At 48.1% G+C, this 24,701-nt stretch overlaps 1 protein-coding gene across 3 annotated transcripts in view; it reads right to left on the bottom strand.

Moving 5' to 3' along the window:
* Positions 1–24,701, bottom strand: part of ftsj1 (FtsJ RNA 2'-O-methyltransferase 1) — a 70,912-nt gene that overhangs the window by 5,195 nt on the left and 41,016 nt on the right. For all 3 annotated transcript variants that reach the window (XM_034177354.1, XM_034177355.1, XM_034177353.1), the window contains exons 9-10: positions 17,539–17,622; positions 9,724–9,827 (exon numbers count right to left, since the gene is read on the bottom strand). In XM_034177354.1, coding sequence (XP_034033245.1) covers positions 9,724–9,827; positions 17,539–17,622 — 188 coding nt within the window. The remainder of the gene's footprint in view (positions 1–9,723; positions 9,828–17,538; positions 17,623–24,701) is intronic.

Below are 24,701 nucleotides of genomic sequence, written 5' to 3'. Positions count from 1 at the left end.
TCTCCATTTGGAAAACACACACACTGCTGATGTAGCTCTGGCTCTTTGGGCCGAAAGATCAGCTATTAGTCAAAGTTTGGTTGACTCCTTGAGCGAATCCAATCCAGACATTTTATATGTGGAAAAATCTTTCTGTTTTCCAAAGGACCCTCTGCACCAGACCATACTCAAGGCAACTGGAATCTGCACGCTCAGAACATGCTGGAACCGCCGAGAATTGAGCCACTCATTCTTAGTCGTTCCAAACTTACCATGCTGTGTCTACATAGGAGGAGACCTCCTTGTCTGATTGGAGGTACAGGTTGGCAGAATCAATCAGGTCCTCTGGCCTCTGACCAGAGCACACAACGACCCTGCTTACTCCGATCCGGAGTATCTAAAGTCTGGGCAATTGATCCCTGACGCATGCCAGGTAGTGAGTGATGGTCACATCACAATACCTGCCAATCTGAAAAATGCACCACTCCACCTCATGATTGGCCCAGGACAACGGCTCCAGCACTCACAGGTGGTCTTCCAGCCATCCCAGCTTTTCACCAAACTGGGACTGTCTCTCAAAGCTACCGCACTTCTGAGACTAAGAAGTCAGACAACTCGCTTGGTGGTGCATAAAGACACTGGCGAAGACATCCTCATTCCCAAGGCCACCCCACTGGGTTGGTTAATCATCACTGAATTTCAGGACTTTGAGCTGAACATTCCAGTTCTTGGCCAAGTCCCTCCATCACTTCTTCCCTGTCCACAACCGGGGGTTGCCTTTTCCAAACCCTCAGGAGCGATCACTGTATTTCCAGTGATCATCTCTGAGGAAGACACTGTTAGCAGAATAGACCTTGAGGACCCTGACCACATGGTCCTCCAGGCCCTTACGGTCCCCACGGTCGACTCTCAGAACAAAACAAATGCTGGAGATGACACTATACCAGCTCTAAACCTTAACCAAGGTTCTGATTCTGAGTTTGCATCTCACGTAGAACAAGTCTTAGCAGCAGCAGATGCTTTAAAGAATGATAAGGAGCGAGGACGTCTGAGAGATCTACTCTATAAATACTGAGCGTCCTCTGCCAATGATTCATTGGATTGTGGATTCACACACATCCACTCTGTGCGTATCCCAACTCCTCCAAACGCACCACCCACCTTAGTGCGACAGTACAAAATTCCTTTGGCATCATATGAACCTGTACAGAAAATCAAAGATGACCTAATGGGAAAAGGGATCATAAGACCATGCAACAGCACCTATTCAGCCCCTGTATGTCCGGTAATCAAACCAAACAGTAAATGGAGACTTACCATCGATTACCGCAAGCTCAACCAACAGGTGTCGCTATCTCGATGGCCGATGACTCGTTAGAGCTGGAACTTCCCAAGGTAAAAGACGCAAGATACTTTTCCACACTTGACGTGGCCTCCGGATTCTGGACAATCCCTGTCCATGAAGACGATCAACACAAACTGTCATTCACCTTCGCCAACCGCCAGTACACTTTCACCAGGTGCCCATTTGGCTATGCCAACTCACCTGCAGAATTCAACATTTTCTTGAATAAGGCATGCCCTGATGCTAACGAGCGAGGCACCCTTATCTATGTTGAAAACATCCGAATGACAAACCCCACATTAGACACACATTTGGAGGAGACAGACCACATTCTGGGCCAACTCACGACTGCTGGTGCAAAAATCTCACTCTCAAAGTGTCAATGGTGTCGGACCAAGGTCAACTACATGGGCCTCCTTGTCGGGCCAGACAGAGTGCAACCACAAGTTGGAGGAATCCAAGGCATCACCAACATCAAAACACCTACAAACCTAACAGAACTGTGCAGCTTTCTGGGAGTGTGCAACTACTCCCGCCAATTCATTGAAAACTATGCAGATTTGGCGAAACGACTGACAGATTTGCTCAAAAATGATATGCCGTTCCTATGGGGTGAACCCCCAGAACAGGCCATGCAGGCTTTAAAAGACAAACTCTGCTCAGCCCCATGCCTAGCATACCCTGATTGTAGCAAAGAATTCCACCTAGAGGTGGGATTCTCCAATCAATGCCTAAGCACAGGACTGTACCAGATGTACGACAGAGATAGGCGAGCGGTTGCATATGCGAGCAAAACACTACAACCGCCGGAACTTAAATTCAGTGACTGCAGAAAAGCCCTACTAGCAACAGTCTGGGCCGTGAAACATTTCGCCAACTATCTGGGTGGACAAAAAGTCATTGTAGAAACCAGTGACATTCCTTAACAGTCAAAGACTGTGAGAAGGTGTAGTAACAAACTCATGAGTTGCCGCTTGGTTGATGGCACTGCAAAGTTTCAACATGGAGGTGCGGTACACACAAGGCCACAAAACTCTCCAAGGCACAGGGTTAGCTGCTTGCCAGTGCTGCACCAAAGACACAGCGGCTGCAACCCCGTTGAACGAAGACGTGTCACCACCCGACTCCCCTAATCACCAGTACTTCAACCACAATGTCTGCCGAGGCATGATCACTGCGTATGTGGATGGCTGCTGATTTCACCATGACAGTCGCCCTGGCAGGAGTGGGGGTCGCATGGATTGACAACACACCATATGAGGCACAAAAGTTTGAACTGGGACCACAGTCCTCTCTGTATGCAGAAACTGCTGGCATATTCATAACATGCCAGTTAGCTGTGGCGCAAAATGTCAGAACATTTGTGCTATGCACAGACTCGAACTATGCACACCTTAGCTTTTTGTGCCACCTACCTGACTGGAAACGCAATGGTTTCGTGACCTCCAACATTTCATCGGTCAAACACAAAGAACTGTTTGCGGCTTGTGACCACCTCATAATGACGCACGACCTCCAGATATACTGGAAAAAGGTCAGAGATCACTCCTACACATCAGGCCAAGACAAAGAACTTAATGACTTGGTTGACACACTAGCCAAGCAAGGCGCTCTGGACGGCACGCCGTGGGCATTCGATGAGGAGCTTTTGCACCACCCACCCATGTTGTGTCCATGGTGACTCGTGCCAGGACTGCTGCCGCAGACCCTGCCACAGCCCCCGTCCCCACAACAGCCTCTGTCGCTCCAGCTTTCTCTGACTCCGACCTGGCTTCACTCCAGGCTCTGGACCCAGCCATAAATAAAATGGTCCTACACCTCACCTATCCTCAAGTTCACCCACTCACTGAGGATGACTTTGCTTCCGTCCCTGACTTGAAACAGCTGTACCACGCCCAAGATAACCTACATGTGCTCCGTGGCATCTTGTTCTATGCTTCTGAGGATCTCTCTTCACCTGCGTTAGTGGTTCCTCGTAACCACCGGGGGGTGATGTTGATGCACGGGTATGATTCAGCATGCGCAGGTCACAAAGGAACGAAAGCAACATCCAATGCGATACGACAGGTGGCATATTGGCCAAAAATGCAGAAGGATGTGAGCAATTACATCAAAGGCTGCTTGGTCTGTTGCCAATTTCAACCTGTGAACCCAATTCACAGAGCTCCCTTACAGAAAAGAGGTATTTCCTTCCCTTGGTCAGATCTACAAATAGACTGAGTAGGACCCCTCACGAAGTCTGCAAAAGGATACAAATATTTCCTCACTGTCACATGTGACTTCTCCAAATGGCTGGAATGTCTACCGGCTCTGAACAATACAGCCTTGACGACAGCCTGTTTGTTGATGAATCACATCTTTTCACGATTTGGACTACCTATCCACATAAACTCGGATAGAGGCACCCACTTCACCAGTGAAGTCATGCAACAACTCTGGTAAGTGCTGGGGGTAAAGGCCTACTTCCACATCAGCCACCACCCTCAGTCACCAGAACAGGTGGAAAGGGCCAACCGAACTGTGGTGACCATCCTGTGCAAGTACATGGCAGACAACCACAGAGACTGGGATGTGAAACTTCCCTTGGTCCTCATGGCCATCCGGGCAACCCCTCACGAATCAACGGGGTTCTCCCCTTTTCAAATGATGACAGGCCGTCAGATGACGCTCCCCCTTCACCTGCTGTACCAGCCAGGGGAGGCAAACATTGCGACAGTGTACACGGCTCAATAATACACGACTGACCTGACTAAACATCTGAAAGCCACCTTCTCCTTTGCTCAAAAACAGTTGTACAGAAGGTCAAAAATTCATTATGACCAGAAGGCATCCCACCATGAGATACAAGTGGGGGAAAGGTGTGGTACTACTCATTCAGACAACCTGTCCAGAAATCAGCCAGGTTGACTCGCAAGTTGCTACCCCGTTGGACCGGACTGTATTTGGTGACTGACAAACTCTCTGCCGTCGTATACCAAATCAAGGTCAGCAAGGGTCAAAGAGAACCAGTTTTCAAGTGGGTACACCACAACCAAATTAAGCCTCACAAAACCCCCATGGGACTCGCAGGGACGCCACAGTCGCTGAGAGAACTTAAAACCACTCATTAGGTCGAGAGGACGCAAAGAAGGAATATTGACACCTGCCTCGTCCCAAACATTTGAGTTACACCGATCAAGACAAATTAAGAGAATAATTTTACCTTTCAACAGGACAAACAATACTAAGGTGATCTCACCAGCACCACCATAGTGTGGGTGAGCCACCACGTAACCTCAAAAGCTCCGTCCTTAACAAGAGGTGACAGCCTAACGCTCTAATTGAGAATCAGTTCAGATAATGTAAACTCTGTGCTATACCCCAGAAAAGAAAAAGAAAATATCTAACCATTTTAAGACAAATTTCTGACCATGTTTGTTGTGTCTGCCAGGATGACCTGGCTCGTGACCCTGCTGTTCCTCGGTGCAATCGTCGCCGACACTTCCTCAGACGTGGTTGAACTTGGACCAGAATCGGGCATCGTCCTGAAGGACCAGCCCGGCTTACTGATAACAAATTGCCGCTTGCACATGCAGAGAGTGTTCGTCAGGATCGACCCCACAGAAGTGTACAGGGCCAACTTCGCCAGCACTTCAGTAAACCTGGTCTCCTGGACAGGTAGCCGGTGGACCAAGTATGTCCTGAAGCATGCTGAGGCAGACATAGTCCACATGCTACGCCAGATGGAGAAGTTCACAGTAACACAAGCAGAACTGAGTGGACTCAACAAAAGAGAGAAGAGGTTCATTGGAGGGCTGCTAATGGCAGCCTCAGCTGTAGGATCCCTCTTCAGTTTTGGCTGATCAGCAGTTAACACCGTGCCAATGACAGCAGTAAAGAGACACATTAGTGAGCTTCAAGAGGTAATCCCTTAAATACAGGCTCAGCTTAACGTACAGAGAGAAGGTCTTGAGACCATCGGACAAACCGTACGAGACACCGTGGTAATCCGTGGTAATACCAATGTGCTCAAAAAGACCGTGGCCGTACTTGACCAATTAACGTCAGTGTTGCAGGAAGACTACGCACACACACAGATGTTGAGTATGCTCATGGTGGACATGACCAGGGGCGTCAGATCTTCAATTGGCAGCCTCGCCGTCGATAGGATTCCACCCTACATTGTTACTTTAACCCTGGTCCACCAACTTCTAGAGTCCGCAACCCATAGCATAGTCATGCCACTACAAGCTCACCTCGCCTACATTTTGGGAAGTTAAATTCCAATCTATGTAGATCCAGAGGATCTGGAAATGGCGTTTCTAATTAACTTGCCTAGTGTCACTACCGAAAACATCTACAGACTCAAAAGTGTCATGAACGTAGGTCTCTGGCAAGGAGACAATCACCTCAAAATCCACACACCACCTGTGGTGGCTTTCAATGACGCTAAGCCTGAGCTATACTTAATGCCGAATCTCAAAATGTGTACCGTCACTAAGGATATCCATTATCTGTGTCCCAGCAAACCCTTCATTCGGGACAACACCGTCGGCATCTGCGGCCTCAAAACACTTACCGGGGCAAATCGCTGTCCAAAGAACATCACGCCATTCCGCCAGGTCACGGACACTCAGGCAGAGATAGTAGGACAACGCTGGCTAGTCAACACCCCTGAAAAATCAGCCTTACTAGTGTACGACCATAATGACACATCAACTCGTATCGAACTCCCTCGAAAGACTTTGTGGGTCACAGTACCCGAAAGCGCCCTGCTCCGCATTGGTGAGGTATCCTTCTATCACCTGCATTCTGACCAATATGAAGGAGCTATTGAAGTGTCCAATTTTTATAACCAAAGTGCTATCGAACGGGACCAACAAACACTGGAGAAAATCCAGTATGAGGGCTCTCAAGTCATCGACGTGGCCCCGATAGATAAAGTTTTGAAAGAGATTCGAAATCAAGATCTCAGTCCATACCAAGCCCTATCAAAAGCTTGGTCTACTCCTGACACCGTGCTGTTCGTAGCCACAGTCGTCGGTTACTTAAATACCCTCGGCTTAGCTCTGTGGGCGCGCAGATACGCCAATACCCATCAAGATGGTATAACCAGATGTACTTGAGCCCTTGCCAAGCTAGCCAGAAGAAAAAGACGTGCGGCTGAACTGTCCGAAGACATCGAAGCTAACCCGAATTTAAACCGAGAAATCGAACCTGACCAGACATCCGAGGTACTGAATTTGGATTAGAGAAACCTGCTGCGAATAGTGTAAATAAATAGACAAATGTATGATGTGGTACCATAGTCGGACCAATTTAGTTATGTAGTAGTCACCCTAAGCCACTCTGCTAGTCTGACACTAACCCTACACAGCCTCCCTGCCAGTGGAAGACATCACCCACCAACCTTCACAGCCTTCCTCATCTTGGCGATTCAATGTTGGAAACCCAAAGTCGAATCGAGTGGGGGAATGTAGCGGAAAGCTGTACCAACATTCAACATCCTAAGTTTGCATCAAGCAGAGGTCATGAAATTTCTTCAAAAGAAGAAATTCAACACAGCAAGGCCTGGTATATCTCCAGGTGTCAAAGGGAGACCCTCCGAGCCAACAGAGGATGGCTCGGTGTCATAAACCCCCACCCTTTCCAGGATTTAAGATTCTCTAAAGTGCATTCCTCACAAGAGTGTGAATCCCTGATCAAGATCCCAAACCAGATGTTGCCAGCTCCTCTCTCATAAAAAAAAAAAAAAAAACAGACCACAGAAAGACATATCTGCCCCCAAAAGTCCTAGAAATATGTCTTTACAACAAGATTCCAGTGAGTACATCTCACTGAAGAATTGCCATCAACTTGTTGATCACAGTCTAGTTTTTCTGGTCAAAATCGACCCCAAATTGACAGAGTTCACATTTTGTGAAAACCCAGTCCCTTCCAGTCCATGGAACAACAGTGACGCCTGTTGGACGAATTGGGGAAGGGCATGTAACAATTATGTACAGTGTTATAAAGTTGTAACCACGTTTAAAAAGTGCATTTTATTTTTGTAACCAGAAGAAAGAAAAAAAAAAAAAGAGGAAAAGGAAACAAACGTGGTTGTTTAACCTCACACATGAAAGTGATATATAAGGTATCTTGTGTTCTGATTATAGATCGTAGTTCATCAAGTGTGCTTTTTCATATAATTATGTTGTGTGTGTATTTCCACGAGTTATCCTACAGGACTTGTTTGGTTTTAAAGCGAGAATCTAAGAGTGGCCAGTCATTTATTACAACACTAGACAAGGAACACGAAGAAAACTACAGTAACCAGAATTCTTGGGGGTGGAGCTTTTAACCCTTTAAAAGCAGGCACCCCTGGGAAAACACTCTTCCTCTTACGCTTTTCTTTTCTTGGGTCTCAAGACGCTGCCTAGCCGTCAAAACTTTTTATGACCCTTTGTCTTCAACCACGTGTTGTGTAAAACTTATTTCTTGTTTGTGTACACCAACAAGAAATTACTTTCTCTTTTTTCTACAAATAACTTCAACTTTTGTAAAGTTAAACGCGTAGGCGCATTTAACTTCCTTTGACAATTTTTCAAATTAAAACCTTTTTCTTCTTAAACTCCAAATTCCTCTCGTGAACATTTTTCTCCCAAAGTCAACTATTTTTGTATTGAGTTTTTGATTTGACCCGGCTTTCAAAGATGATGACGAAAGACAAATTTTTGTTTTGGAGAGAGAAAAAAAAAAAACAATAAAGACACTCAAGCCTTTATTCTGATGATCCCACACTACAAGCACTGCAGAAATAAAAACATCCAGGTCAGCTAAGCTGCAACAGAGAGTGAACTGCCGTCACAAGTCACAGCAATTACGACTGAAAGCGCCCCTGGTAACCCACAAAACCGGGCGAGGTGACCGGTGGAGTCCACTATCCCCCTTTTCTACTTTTTTACTAATAGCCCAATTTCATAGCCTTAAGAGTGTGCATATCATGAATGCTTGGTCTTGTTGGATTTGTGAGAATCTACTGAATCTACTGGTACCTTGTTTCCCATGTAACAATAAGAAATATACTCAAAACCTGGATTAATCTTTTTAGTCACATAGCACTACTATTATTCTGAACACTACTGTACGTAGATGTATTTGACTACAGAGCTTACTGAGCATGTTAACTACCATATAATGGTGTATTGGCAGCATTTTTGACACGTCGGCATACGCTGGCTAAATCGTCATGACTATTTAGCCACGTATGCCAACCGTATTAAAAAACACTGGCATAAGTCCAATAAGTTAAGAGTAAGATTTTATAAGTTAAGAACACGTTGAAGGAAGTTGAAGCATGTTGAAACACGTTGAAGTTTGCTGATGTACATCCTAATAAGCTGAACTCCTTGAAAAATTTTGGGCATGCTGAAAATTTTCCAATGGATGCCAGCGTGTGACTCATACATCCTGCACATGTGTTTCTTGTATTTTAGTGTTAAGTCTAAATCCGTCCATTAATACTGGCCACTGATTGGCTGAAAGCTGTGTCTTCATGCAGACAGACTGGTTCATTTACACACGGAGTAAATCTGACCTGTTCATTTCAGTCTAATTCACCATCACAGACAGACATGAATCCACATAAAGCTCCTGACTGTTTAAAATGACCTCAGAAAATGCTTTAATTCGTGGCTGGAAACGCAGCATTTTAAAACGTCCCTCTGTGGTTTTTCTGCTCCAGGTGCGTTTCTCAGCAGGTGTCAGGCGCTCTGATCACACAGAAGCACTGTGATGATTTAAACTTTTAAAGCGCTGTCACTGTGGTGTGATCATCAGACAAACTGATCAATCAGGGTGATCACACCTGATTAATGCGCTGTTTAAACATTTAAAGCGCCGTTGCTGTCGGTGATCACCACGCTGACAGATCACATAGCACTTCCTTCAGATCACACCTGATCGCAGTCAACTGGTGCTTTAAAAGTTTAAATCATCACAGCCTTTCATTATTCAGGTCTGTGATGACCTAATCAGGTCTGCTGATCAGAAAGCAAACGCGCGGCCCTTTAAACATTTAAAGAGTCACAGCGCTCCAGTCATTCACGGCAGTGTTTCCCACAGCCAGTCCACTCATCAGCAAGATAAAAAATGAAAAAAATAAAATAATGTTAAATTACTCTGTTTCTGACCCGCACCACACCGTGAAGTACCGACCACAACCACTGGGGTGGAAACGGGGCTGTCGCCATACGCTGGTTAATCATCAAGGTGTGACAGCTGCATTAATTTATTAGACAAACGGCAGCATGTGCCGGCGTTTTTAATACAGTCGGCATACACAGGCTAATCTTCAAGGTGTGACAGGGCCTTTAAGGATTTTACTTCAGTTTAAAAAGACATTCATTCTTGAGGTGACTCTGAAGAACATGGGTCCAGACCTGCAGCGGATATGTTCTGTCGGAATCGAAGGCACTGAGGTCACCACAGGCCAGGAAAGGAGCGATGATCCGGTTTGGACCTTCAAACTGGTTGAAATCCACATCTGGGGAAAAAAAACAAAAAACAATCAGGACCCAAACAAGACACCAAACCCGTCTGGATTCATGATTTCACAACTGTTGGGCTTCCTTGACTTTCTCTTCTTCTATTCTCATCTCAGATCCAAACCACCTCGACGTTCTTTCCTGGACTTTCCTAGATGACTTTCCTACTTGTGTTCTTCCTCTGATTCTCTCCTTCTGTGTTCCTTCCATCATTGTAACACAGCACATTCATCTCTGCATCCTCAGGTTTTCTCCTGCACTCCCTTCTGCCCATGTGTCAGCCCCGCACATCAAACTTGACCTTTAACCTTTGCATTCATACTTGGGTCACACTCCTGATCTATCCAGCCAGCCCTGCCCATCTTCCACTCAGATTCTTCTTCCTGCCTTCAACCGTCTCTCTTCCAAAGTCCTCCTCCATTCTTCTGGTGGTGCACACCACAATGTCATGTGGGAAAAGTGGCATCAGTTGGACCGCTCTTTTATGCCAAAAGTCAGCACATCCAGAACCAGGTTCAAAAGGTAAGATGCCTGATGAAGACGGACTCCAAATGTTTCCAACTTGAGGTTTTGCTCCCTCATACATGTCCTGAATCAAATCAAAATCAAATTGATTAATTTATATTGTGGCAAATCACAACAAGGTCGCCTCAAGGCGCTTCATATGACATAATTCAAAAAAATGACACAAAATAGAATAAAATATTAAAAACATAAAGAGCAAAACCATAAAAAAAATAAAGGAATAACAACACATAATATCTTAATATACTAACAATAAAACAGGGAGAACAAATGAGTCATAAGTCTGGACTTGAGTCTCCACAGAATCTGTTTTATTGATGCAGGGAGATCATTCCACAGAACAGGGGCACGATAAGAGAAAGCTCTGTGACCTGCAGACTTCTTATTCACCTTAGGGACACAAAGTAGTCCTGCACCCTGAGAACGCAAAGCCCGGGCCGGTACGTAAGGTTTAATTAGGTCAGCTAGGTAGGGAGGTGCCAGTCCATGAACAATATTATAGGATAGTAGCAGAAACTTAAATGTTGTGTGGGCTGCTGAAGAGGAGGTACTGCTGGCCCACTACCAAAGAGCGCCCTGCCTGAAGTGCGGGCTTCAGGCACGAGAGGGCGCTGCTGCCTCACAGGAACAGCCGGGGTGACAGCTGTCACTCTTCAACTATGACAGCTGTCACCAATCACCAGGTCTTCAACACACACACAAAAGCCGGACGACATCTCCACCTCATCGCCGAGATATCGTCTACCTATACGGTAAACTCTCAGCCGTTTGACTGTGCCGTTACGCACGTGATTCCTTTTCTGAGTGTTTGCAGGAGTTGCTGTAGCTGCTGTCAGCTGGGTGCGGTGTTTTGTGGTTCCGTGACAGAGTGACGTTCTTCACCCTCACGCCAAAACGCTAAGTAGCTCTTTGGCTCTGCTTAACAGTGTTCTGTGTTAAAGGTGGAGGTGTTGTTTCCCACCTGGAATAACAACTTGCTGACTGTTTACCGAGTGTATTGTCACACACTCATCACATCTGTTCTTCTGCCAGCAGTACCAGATTCGACAGTCAGAGACGGTGATCACCTGGGGACTCGGAACTTGGCGGCTCCAGTATCCTTCGGGTTTGGTGGCAGTGGAATCGGGACGGACGTCTTCTATCCTCGAGCCTACCCACACATCACCTTGTATAGTTTGATTGTGATCCAAATTCTGCATTTGTCTGTATTCTCGTTGTGCATTTTTCACAACAGTAAAGTATAGTATTTTTGGCTCATCTATTGTCCGCTCATTTACGCCCCCTGTTGTGGGTCCGTGTCACTACACTTTCCCAACAGGATATCTCGGCCAACGTCATGGATCCCGAGGGGTGTCAACCATCCGTTGAACAGCCAATGGAAGAGCAAGGTGCACAGGCGTCTGCAGGAGGCATGTTAGGTGAGTTGCAGCAAATCCTCACCGCCTTTACTGCTCAGTTGGATCTAATGACCGAGCAGAACATCATCCTCAATCGCCGGATGGAGGCTCTCACCGCGCAGGTGGAAGCGCGCGCTCAGGGCGCTGCTGCAGCTCCTCCTGCTGACCCGGTACCGAATATAGACATTCCACTGGTCATTCAACGAACCCCCCCACCATCCCCTGAAGCATACATAAGTCCCCCTGAGCCGTACGGAGGTTGTGTGGAGACGTGCGCAGACTTTTTAATGCAGTGTTCGCTCGTCTTTTCACAGCGTCCCGTGATGTACGCGTCCGACGCCAGTAGGGTGGCTTATGTGGTTAATTTGCTTCGAGGTGAGGCACGCGCCTGGGCTACGGCGCTCTGGGAGCAGAATTCACGGCTCCTTACCTCTTATACTGGGTTTGTGAGGGAGTTCAGAACAGTATTTGATCACCCAAAGAGAGGCGAGACTGCTTCAACAGCGCTGCTGTCAATGAGACAGGGGCGTCGGAGTGCAGCAGAGTATGCGGTCGACTTCCGCATCGCGGCTGCGAGGTCTGGCTGGAATACCGCTGCACTCCACGCCGCCTTCGTAAACGGACTGTCGTCAGTCCTGAAGGAGCATCTGGTGGCTAAGGATGAGCCGTGGGATTTAGATGGGCTTATCGATCTGGTCATACGATTAGACAATCGGTTAGAGGAACGCCGCCGGGAGCGAGATGAAGGGCGTGGTCGGGTACGCGCCGTCCCTCTCCCTTCCGGATCCGAAAAAGGTACCGCCCTCTCCACGCTCCACTGCCTCAGCGCTCCGTTTGGTGACAGCTCCCCCTGCTGACGATGCTATGGACACGAGCAGGGCTAAAGTCAGAGCCACTAACAGACAAAGGAGACTGGTCCGCGGAGAGTGCTTTATCTGCGGCTCAAACGAGCATCAGCAGAGAGACTGCCCCAAACGGTTAAAACACCAACGCCCGCTCTTAGAAACTGGGCTAAGAGTGGGCCAAGAAATACACGTGGGACAAACCCGTCTTTCTGCACGACTCCCAGTTACGATCCTGAGTGGGGATCTAACCCTTCAGGCCCCCGCACTGGTGGACACGGGGTCAGAAGGGAATCTGCTGGACAGCAGATGGGCAAGGGAGGTAGGGCTCCCTCTGGTGGTGCTTCCTTCGCCACTGAAGGTGCGGGAACTAGATGGCACCCTTCTCCCTTTAATCACACACAAGACACTGCCAGTAACTCTGTTAGTGTCTGGGAATCATCGGGAGGAGATTGAGTTTTTTGTGACTCCTTCTACCTCCCGCGTGATTTTGGGCTTCCCTTGGATGATCAAACACAACCCCCGGATTGATTGGCTGTCTGGGGTTGTGGCACAGTGGAGCGAAACCTGTCACCGGGAATGTCTTGGATCCTCGGTTCCGCCCGGTTTGACCGCTAATGAGGAGGTTAAAGTCCCCCCCAATCTTGCGGCGGTGCCTGAAGAGTACCACGATCTCGCTGACGTCTTCAGCAAAGATCTGGCACTCACTCTTCCCCCACTGTCCGTACGATTGCGCCATTGATTTGATCCCGGGCACTGAGTATCCGTCCAGCCGGCTGTACAACCTCTCACGTCCGGAACGCGAATCAATGGAGACCTACATCCGGGACTCGTTAGCTGCCAGGCTGATCCAGAACTCCACCTCCCCGATGGGTGCAGGTTTCTTTTTTGTGGGCAAGAAAGACGGCGGCCTCTGTCCATGCATTGACTACAGGGGACTGAACGAGATCACGGTCCGCCACCGGTACCCTCTACCCCTGTTAGATTCGGTGTTCACGCCCCTGTATGGAACCCAAATATTCACAAAACTCAATCTTAGGAACGCGTACCACCTGGTTCGGATCCGGAAGGGAGACGAGTGGAAGACGGCATTCAACACCCAATTAGGTCACTTTGAGTACCTGCCGTTCGGCCTCACCAATGCCCCCGCAACGTTTCAGGCTTTGGTAAATGACATCTTGCGGGACTTCCTGCACCGATTCGTCTTCGTATACCTAGACAATATTCTCTTTTTTTCCCCGGATCCTGAGACTCATGTCCAGCATGTACGTCAGGTCCTGCAGCGGTTGTTGGAGAACCGGCTGTTTGTGAAGGGTGAGAAGTGTGAGTTTCACCGCACTTCTTTGTCCTTCCTGGGGTTCATAATCTCCTCCAACTCCGTCGTCCCTGATCCGGCCAAGGTCGCGGCGGTGACAGACTGGCCCCAACCGACAAGCCGTAGGAAGCTGCAACAGTTCCTCGGCTTTGCGAATTTCTACAGGAGGTTCATAAAGGGCTACAGTCAGGTAGTTAGCCCCCTGACAGCTCTGACCTCCTCCAAAGTACCATTTACTTGGTCGGATCGGTGCGAGGCCGCGTTTAGGGAGTTGAAACGCCGGTTTTCGACTGCACCAGTTCTGGTGCAGCCCGATCCTAGCCGCCAGTTTGTGGTAGAAGTGGATGCCTCGGACTCAGGGATAGGAGCCGTGCTGTCCCAGAGCGGGGAGTCCAATCAGATTCTCCATCCTTGTGCCTATTTTTCACGCAGGTTGACCCCAGCTGAGCGGAACTATGACGTGGGCAATCGGGAACTCCTCGCGGTGAAGGAGGCTCTTGAGGAGTGGAGACATCTGTTAGAGGGAGCCGCGGTACCATTTACGGTTTTCACGGACCACCGGAACCTGGAGTATATCAGGACCGCCAAGCGGCTGAACCCCAGGCAAGCCCGCTGGTCATTGTTCTTCGGGCATTTTGACTTCCGGATCACCTACCGCCCCGGGACCAAGAACCAAAGATCGGATGCTCTGTCCCGGGTTCACGAAGTCGAAGTCAAAACCGAGCTGTCGGATCCGCCGGAATCCATTCTACCTGAGTCCACTATCGTGGCCACCCTCACCTGGGACGTGGAGGAGACCATCCGGGAGGCCCTGGCACGGAACCCGGACCCTGGTAACGGACCGAAGAACCACCTCTATGTCCCACCGGAGGCCAGAGCTGCCGTCCTGGACTTCTGTCATGGTTCCAAACTCTCCTGCCATCCGGGGGTGCGAAGGACTGTGGCAGTGGAACGGCAGCGCTTCTGGTGGGCGTCCATGGAAGCCGACGTCCGGGACTATGTCCAGGCCTGCACCACCTGCGCCAGGGGAAAAACTGACCACCAACGGGCACAGGAACATCTCCAACCGTTACCTGTGCCCCATCGCCCCTGGTCCCACATCGGCCTGGACTTCGTCACGGGCCTCCCGCCGTCCCGGGACATGACTACCATCCTCACGATAGTGGACCGATTCTCCAAGGCGGCCCACTTCGTGGCCCTCCAGAAGCTCCCTACGGCCCAGGAGACAGCAGACCTCCTGGTCCACCACGTCGTGCGTCTGCATGGGATACCAACAGACATTGTCTCAGATTGTGCTCCCCAGTTCTCCTCTCAAGTCTGGAGGAGTTTCTGCCGAGAACTGGGGGCCACCGTGAGCCTCTCGTCCGGGTATCATCCGCGGACCAACGGACAGGTAGAACGGGCCAACCAGGAACTGGAGCAAGCCCTGCGCTGTGTGACGTCCGCGCACCCGACGGCCTGGAGTGACCATCTGGCCTGGATCGAGTATGCGCATAACAGCCAGGTGTCCTCTGCCACCGGCCTCTCCCAGTTTGAGGTGTGTCTGGGGTACCAGCCCCCATTGTTTCCTGTGGTGGGGGGAGAGGTCGGTGTGCCCTCGGTCCAGGCCCACCTGCGGAGGTGCCGTCGGGTGTGGTGCACCGCCCGTTCTGCCTTGTTGAAAGCCCAGATGAGGGCCAAAGCCCATGCAGATCGCCGACGTTCCCCGGCCCCTGCATACCAGCCCGGGCAGGAGGTATGGCTTTCCACAAAGGACGTTCCGTTACAAGTGGACTCCCCAAAACTAAAAGACAGATACATTGGACCATTTAAGATCCTCAAGGTCATCAGTCCTGCCGCAGTGAAGCTACAACTCCCAGCTTCACTGCGGTTCCACCCGGTTTTCCATGTCTCCAGGTTGAAACCCTATCACACCTCACCCCTCTTTGCTCCCGGACCGGCGCCGCCCCCTGCCCGGATCATCGACGGGGAGCCAGCTTGGACTGTGCGTCGGCTCCTGGACGTCCGCCGTAAGGGCCGGGGGTTCCAGTACTTGGTGGACTGGGAGGGTTATGGACCTGAAGAACGCTCCTGGGTGAAGAGGAGCTTCATCCTGGATCCGGCCCTCCTGGCCGATTTCTACCATCGCCATCCTGACAAGCCGGGTCGGGGGGGGGGGGGGGGTCCTCTTGTGTGGGCCGCTGAAGAGGAGGTACTGCTGGCCCACTACCAAAGAGCGCCCTGCCTGAAGTGCGGGCTTCAGGCACGAGAGGGCGCTGCCGCCTCACAGGAACAGCCGGGGTGACAGCTGTCACTCATCAACTATGACAGCTGTCACCAATCACTAGGTCTTCAACACACACACAAAAGCCGGACGACATCTCCACCTCATCGCCGAGATATCGTCTACCTATACGGTAAACTCTCAGCCGTTGTTGCCCCCTGTTGTGGGTCCGTGTCACTACACTTTCCCAACATTAAAATTCGATCTCACAGAGACAGGAAGCCAGTGAAGAGACGCCAAAATAGGTGTAATGTGGTCAAACTTTCTGCTTCGTGTCAAAAGTCTGGCAGCAGCATTTTGAACCAATTGGAGACCCCTAATGCTGGACTGCGGTAAACCAGAAAATAGAACATTGCAGTAGTCCAATCTAGAAGAGATAAATGTATGGATCAGGGTCTCAGCATCAGCCACAGACAGGATGGGACGAATCTTCACTATATTTCACAGGTGGAAGAAAGCAGTCTTAGCAATACCTCTAATCTGGAGGTCAAAGGACAACATAGGAGCAAAAATTACTCCAAGGTTCCTCAGTTTGTCAGTGTGACGTATGACACACGAGCCTAGGCTAAGCATTAACTGGTCAAATTGTTGCCAATGTCTCACTGGACCAAGAACCAGAACAATCCTTACAGAGTTCTCTGGTCCTCCTTTCCTCCTCAGGCACCTCCAACTGTCTTGACGGATCCTTCTGTCATGGACCTTCTCCATATCTACAAACACCAGACAAAAGCCTTTCAAAGACTCTCCAGGTTTGGTTCCAGTGTCTGTGCCTTAGTGCCTCAGGAGCCACAGTTACTTTGAAAAGTTATTTTATTAGCAGCTGGTGACAACTTGTAACTAGCAAAGTAATAGTTACTTTGCTGATTATGAAGTAACTGCAAATGAAGCAACTGTATAATGTAACTGTAAAAATCAACTAATACAGTAAATTGTCAAAGTAACTGTGGTGACACTGCTTAGCTCCTCCCACTACCGGCTTCAATCCATTGGTCCACCATGTCCCCTCGTCCACAGGTGGTTGACTTCCTGTCCTCTGACCCAACACTTCTTCACCATCTCTCCCCCTCTCTCATTCCTTCACATTCTCAAACAGCTTCTCAGACACATCTTTCAGACCTTCATTCACACTTCATCCATGAAGATCTTTTCTTCAGGATGTTCCTGCAACTCAGTACTTCACAAGCTACTTGTTCTTATCAAACAACATCTCAACTGCTGATATAAAGACCATATTCAAATGTCCTCCCCTTCCTCCCCTCCCTGCTCCTTCTCCTCCTCACCCTCCCCTCTCTGCTCCTTCTCCTCCTCACCCTCCCCTCCCTGTTGACTCCACAGGTTATGTGAGTAATGGCTCATGTCTGTGGTTACCATAGCAATGATCCAGCAGGGGGTTGGACATGTTGGGGACGTAACCTTCAGGTGGAGAGTAACTTTGACAGATGACAAACGCCTCTGCGCGCACGCACACACACACACACACACACACACACACACACACACACACACACACACACACACACAAACACCATTAAAAAATATTGACAGATTCAACTATTTTCATAAATTATCAACTGAACAGTGTAATTGTATATTTGTGTCCATCAGAGACCAGGTCCCGTATCCGCCAAGCATCGTAAAGGTGCCTTGACACTTTCACCCAGTTTGGCTCCATACTCTTGCTCACTTCGTCATGACGATCCCACCCGCTGTGTTCCCAGCTGGATGCCGCGCTTTGTGTGCTGGACGCTGTGTATGTAATTATTTCATGGTGGATTAATCATTTTCTTTCAGAGTTGTCTGCTGAAAATGCCTCTAATCGCTTCCGGAATCACAGAGGACTGTTTCATCTGGAACTTTTTTCTCTCTCTCTCTCTCCTGCGCTTCATGAGGTGGGGAACGCATTTGGAACAGCCTAAAAGGTAATTATTTGAAATGTTTAAATTGTAATGCCTTGGTAAAACAGCTGCATGTTCATTCCTTCTTATGATTATCTGTAAAATTATGTTTTTGATAGATTTAACATCTCGTCATAATCGTTCAGATGAGCTGCGCTGTGATGCGGTGCACTGACGCAATCACTTGCACTCACAGTGTTTTTAAGTATTTGCTAAATGTTCATGTGAAGTTTACGTAATTAACGCATGATAGAGATTTTGAACATTTAAAAATGTTCTTGACACACTTGCACAAAGCTGTCCACAGTTTATAACAGTTTGCGATGAGTTCACTCTCCTTCACGGCAGAGCGCGTGCAAGTGCGTGGATCAGGGCAGCTTAAGGGCAGCTTAAGGCTAAAAGTAGCTCCAAGTGACGTCATTCTAAGAAAGATCTTAAAATTCTTTGAATTCTTAAGAAATGTCTTCGAATTTTCCCTTGGTAAGATGAAAGTTGGTCACAAAGCACCTTAAGAGCTCCTAAAGTGCCAAACTGCGAAGAGGAGGGATGAGGACTTTTAAGAAGCCTAAGAGTGTCTTAAACAGATAAGACGGCAGAAAGACAGAGAGGAAGGAGAGACATTCTCCGTATGTTGAATGACAGTGATTCAGTAACACGCGGCTGGCTTGATGGTGCAGGAATCATGTTTGTGGTTGGCCTCATCAGGAATGAGCTGACTTTTCCCACCCAGCGTAGTAACGTAATAACACCTGAGATGAAGGTCATCACAACACTGTGATACCTGGCTACACTTTTTCAATTTGATTTCAATTTATTTTATTTATATAGCGCCAAATCACAACAAAGTTGCCTCAAGGCGCTTCACACAAGTAAGGTCTAACTTCACCAACCCCCAGAGTAAGAACACAGGCGACAGTGGTAAGAAAAACTCGCTCTGATGATTTGAGGAAGAAACCTCAAGCAGACCAGACTCAAAGGGGTGACCCTCTGCGTGGGCCATGATACAGGCACAAATTACAATACAAAAATACAGTAAATTTTTGTCTTTTGTTTCTACTTGAACCTGTGCGAATGACTTATCACTCCAATGCACGAGTGACAATCTGTGCTATATTTGGTGCACGCGTGCTGTGATGCCTGCTGAGGCCGCCGCTGTCGCTGCTTCCTCCGTGCTCGCTGCTCAGCGAGGCCTTGGTTCCTCTCCTGCTCCTCTGTGCACCTGTTCTGACAGTAAGGTGCCAGGCTGCACGGTCCTCTGCACACTGCTCCCATGTGTTGACATTGATGCTGCACATTTTCATGTTCTTCTTGCAGACATCCTTGAAGTGCAAGCGTGGTCAACCAGCCCTCTGCCAGCTCACCGTACAGTAGATCTTTAGGAATGCGACCCGGATCCATTCTCCTGACAGGGCCAAGCCAACGATGGCAACTTTTGCCAAGAATGGTGAACATGCTGCTCATGTTGTCGCATTCCAAGACCTCTGTGTTCGGCACCTTGTCCTGCCATCTGATGTGCAGAATTTGTCTGAGGCACCTCAGATGGTAGCTGTTGAGCTTTTTCTCATGTCTGGCATAGGCGGTCTATGCCTCGCTACCGCAGAGGAGTGTGCTGAGCACGCAGGTCTGGTCGACGTGCAATATTGTCTTCTCAGTGAGGCAGGGGTTGTTCCAGCCTCTGTGGCTTAGTCTTGCCATAGCTGCTGCTGCCTTCGCAATCCTGCTATTCATCTCTGCATCAATGCAGAGTGAGTTAGACATGGTTGACCCAAAGTATGTGAAGTGCTCCACGGCATCCAGGCTGTACCCATCAATGTCAATGTTAGGGGGAGCAACTGTGCCCTGCGCCATGCTGTTTGTCTTCTTCAGACTGATGGTCAGTCCGAACTCCATGCAGGTGTGAAAGAGGCGATCAACAAGCTGTTGCAGACCATCCTTTGAGTGTGATATCAAGGCTACATCATCAGCAAAGAGCATCTCACAGATGAGTACCTACACAACCTTGGTCTTGGCGCGAAGTCGGGCGATGTTGAAGAGCTTGCTGTTGGCCCTGTTGTGAATATACACTCCATTGCTGCAATCCTTCAAGGTGTACTGGAAGAGCATGGAGAAGGGGGTTAGTAAGGTTAAACTTTATTTGTGTGAAGCGCCTTGAGGCAATTTTGTTGTGATTTGGCACTATATAAATTAAATAAATTGAAACTGAATTGGGGAAGATTCTGAAGAGCTTCGGTGCAAGGACACAGCCCTGTTTCACCCCACTGCTAACTGGGAAGGCCTCTGATGTTGCACCAATGAAGCAAAAATTATTATTTGATGATTACTTCTCTTTTGTTATTTGCTTTTTAAATGGACCACAATAGAATGAAGTGTTTTCACATTCTTGTGTCATCGGTTTCATAAGTTTCATTACACTAGAAGTCTTTCAGAAAGCGCTGTAACTAGGTTTAAGGATATGATTCCTTCTTTGTGTTCTCTAGTGCCATATAACAACACGGTGCAGAGTAGCTACCTAAACTCTGTAAGGGAGATAGAGTATCTCGTCAATAGTTTTACATCCTCATTGAAGACAGCTTTGGATGCTGTAGCTCCTCTGAAAAAGAGAGCTTTAAATCAGAAGTGTCTGACTCCATGGTATAACTCTCAAACTCGTAGCTTAAAGCAGATAACCCGTAAGTTGGAGAGGAAATGGCGTCTCACTAATTTAGAAGATCTTCACTTAGCCTGGAAAAAGAGTCTGTTGCTCTATAAAAAAGCCCTCCGTAAAGCTAGGACATCTTTCTACTCATCACTAATTGAAGAAAATAAGAACCCCAGGTTTCTTTTCAGCACTGTAGCCAGGCTGACAAAGAGTCAGAGCTCTATTGAGCTGAGTATTCCATTAACTTTAACTAGTAATGACTTCATGACTTTCTTTGCTAACAAAATTTTAACTATTAGAGAAAAAATTACTCATAACCATCCCAAAGACGTATCGTTATCTTTGGCTGCTTTCAGTGATGCCGGTATTTGGTTAGACTCTTTCTCTCCGATTGTTCTGTCTGAGTTATTTTCATTAGTTACTTCATCCAAACCATCAACATGTTTATTAGACCCCATTCCTACCAGGCTGCTCAAGGAAGCCCTACCATTATTTAATGCTTCGATCTTAAATATGATCAATCTATCTTTGTTAGTTGGCTATGTACCACAGGCTTTTAAGGTGGCAGTAATTAAACCATTACTTAAAAAGCCATCACTTGACCCAGCTATCTTAGCTAATTATAGGCCAATCTCCAACCTTCCTTTTCTCTCAAAAATTCTTGAAAGGGTAGTTGTAAAACAGCTAACTGATCATCTGCAGAGGAATGGTCTATTTGAAGAGTTTCAGTCAGGTTTTAGAATTCATCATAGTACAGAAACAGCATTAGTGAAGGTTACAAATGATCTTCTTATGGCCTCGGACAGTGGACTCATCTCTGTGCTTGTTCTGTTAGACCTCAGTGCTGCTTTTGATACTGTTGACCATAAAATTTTATTACAGAGATTAGAGCATGCCATAGGTATTAAAGGCACTGCGCTGCGGTGGTTTGAATCATATTTGTCTAATAGATTACAATTTGTTCATGTAAATGGGGAATCTTCTTCACAGACTAAAGTTAATTATGGAGTTCCACAAGGTTCTGTGCTAGGACCAATTTTATTCACTTTATATATGCTTCCCTTAGGCAGTATTATTAGACGGTATTGCTTAAATTTTCATTGTTACGCAGATGATACCCAGCTTTATCTATCCATGAAGCCAGACGACACACACCAATTAGCTAAACTGCAGGATTGTCTTACAGACATAAAGACATGGATGACCTCTAATTTCCTGCTTTTAAACTCAGATAAAACTGAAGTTATTGTACTTGGCCCCACAAATCTTAGAAACATGGTGTCTAACCAGATCCTTACTGTGGATGGCATTACCCTGACCTCTAGTAATACTGTGAGAAATCTTGGAGTCATTTTTGATCAGGATATGTCATTCAAAGCGCATATTAAACATGTAGGACTGCTTTTTTGCATTTACGCAATATCTCTAAAATCAGAAAGGTCTTGTCTCAGAGTGATGCTGAAAAACTAATTCATGCATTTATTTCCTCTAGGCTGGACTATTGTAATTCATTATTATCAGGTTGTCCTAAAAGTTCCCTAAAAAGCCTTCAGTTAATTCAAAATGCTGCAGCTAGAGTGCTGACGGGGACTAGAAGGAGAGAGCATATCTCACCCATATTGGCCTCTCTTCATTGGCTTCCTGTTAATTCTAGAATAGAATTTAAAATTCTTCTTCTTACTTATAAGGTTTTGAATAATTAGGTCCCATCTTATCTTAGGGACCTCGTAGTACCATATCACCCCAATAGAGCGCTTCGCTCTCAGACTGCAGGCTTACTTGTAGTTCCTAGGGTTTGTAAGAGTAGAATGGGAGGCAGAGCCTTCAGCTTTCAGGCTCCTCTCCTGTGGAACCAGCTCCCAATTCAGATCAGGGAGACAGACACCCTCTCTACTTTTAAGATTAGGCTTAAAACTTTCCTTTTTGCTAAAGCTTATAGTTAGGGCTGGATCAGGTGACCCTGAACCATCCCTTAGTTATGCTGCTATAGACGTAGACTGCTGGGGGGTTCCCATGATGCACTGTTTCTTTCTCTTTTTGCTCTGTATGCACCACTCTGCATTTAATCATTAGTGATCGATCTCTGCTCCCCTCCACAGCATGTCTTTTTCCTGGTTCTCTCCCTCAGCCCCAACCAGTCCCAGCAGAAGACTGCCCCTCCCTGAGCCTGGTTCTGCTGGAGGTTTCTTCCTGTTAAAAGGGAGTTTTTCCTTCCCACTGTAGCCAAGTGCTTGCTCACAGGGGGTCGTTTTGACCGTTGGGGTTTTACATCATTATTGTATGGCCTTGCCTTACAATATAAAGCGCCTTGGGGCAACTGTTTGTTGTGATTTGGCGCTATATAAAAAAAAAATTGAATTGAATTGAATCGGTGTATTTTTAGCGTATTTACAAATATATTATGTACTTACTAAATAAAATCACACACACATGCTTTTTATAGAACGCCTGGACCTTGTGTGAATATAATTACAGATAAGATACTAGAGATGTTTGACCAATTCAACAACAAATCAGTGTTTCTGTTGGGAAAGTGTAGTGACACGGACCCACAACAGGGGGCGTAAATGAACGGACAATGGAAGGAGACAAATTATAACACTTTACTGTTGTGAATGTCACAACCAAACACAGCAGATTCAGAATGTGCAACAGTCAATTAATAAAGGTGTCGTGTGGGCAGGCTCGACGATAGGAGACGCCCGTCTGGAAACGAACCGGAACCACACGATTTCCACCACCACCTGAACCCGAGGAATACTGGAGCCGCCAAGTCCCGGAGTCCCCAGGTGGCCACCTTCCCGGCGTGTCGGATCTGGTACTGCTGGCAGAAAGCAAAAGACAGTCAAAGGGTGGGTGTGTGAACACCCAGTAACAATGGTGGGAATGCCACCTCCACCTCTCACTCAACACGTTGCAGCGGTCTCAGATGAAAAGGAGCGCCGTCTTGCACAGCCTCCGCAAAAACGACCGGTTCTCCTGCAAACACTCACAATAACAGATTTATAAATCTCACAAAAAGGCTGAGTATTACCTCCAGATGAAGATGATATCTCGGCAGTTTGGTGGAGGTGTCTTCCTGCTTTTATACCAGATGTGATGATTAGTGACAGCTGTCACGGATGATGGGTGACAGCTGTCACCACGGCTTGTTCCTGAGGCGGCAGCGCCCTCTCGTGCCTGAAGCCCGCACTTCAGGCAGGGCGCCTTCTGGTGGTGGGCCAGCAGTACCTCCTCTTCAGCGGCCCACACAACAGGACCCCCCCCCTCAACGGGCGCCTCCTGGCGCCCGACCAGGCTTGTCCGGGTGGCGACGATAGAAATCGGCCAGGAGGGCCGGGTCCAGGATGAAGCTCCTCTTCACCCAGGAGCGTTCTTCGGGTCCATACCCCTCCCAGTCCACCAAATACTGGAAACCCCGGCCCATTCGACGGACGTCCAAGAGCCGGCAAACTGTCCAAGCTGGCTCCCCGTCGATAATACGGGCAGGAGGCGGCGCTGGACCGGGTGCACAGAGGGGCGAGGTGTGATGCGGTTTTATCCTGGAGACATGAAAGACCGGATGGATCCGCAGTGAGGCCGGGAGTTGGAGCCTCACTGCGGTAGGACTGAGGACCTTGAGGATGGGGAAGGGTCCAATGAATCGGTCTTTCAACTTGGGGGACTCGACCTGGAGTGGAATGTCCTTGGTGGAAAGCCACACCTCCTGCCCGGGCTGGTAAGTGGGTGACCGTCAACGGTCTGCATGGGCTTTAGCCCTCGTCCGGGCCCTCAACAAGGCCGAACGGGCGGTGCGCCACACCCGACGGCATCTCCGCAGGTGGGCCTGGACCGAGGGCACACCGACCTCTCCCTCCACCAAAGGAAACAAAGGGGGCTGGTACCCCAGACACACCTCGAACGGGGAGAGGCCGGTGGCAGAGGACACCTGGCTGTTATGAGCGTACTCGATCCAGGCCAGATGTTCACTCCAAGCCGTCGGGTGCGCGGAGGTCGTG

The sequence above is a fragment of the Thalassophryne amazonica genome, chromosome 8, assembly GCF_902500255.1.
Source record: "Thalassophryne amazonica chromosome 8, fThaAma1.1, whole genome shotgun sequence".
Lineage (NCBI taxonomy): Eukaryota > Metazoa > Chordata > Actinopteri > Batrachoidiformes > Batrachoididae > Thalassophryne > Thalassophryne amazonica.
This window is presented reverse-complemented; position numbering and strand designations above follow the sequence as displayed.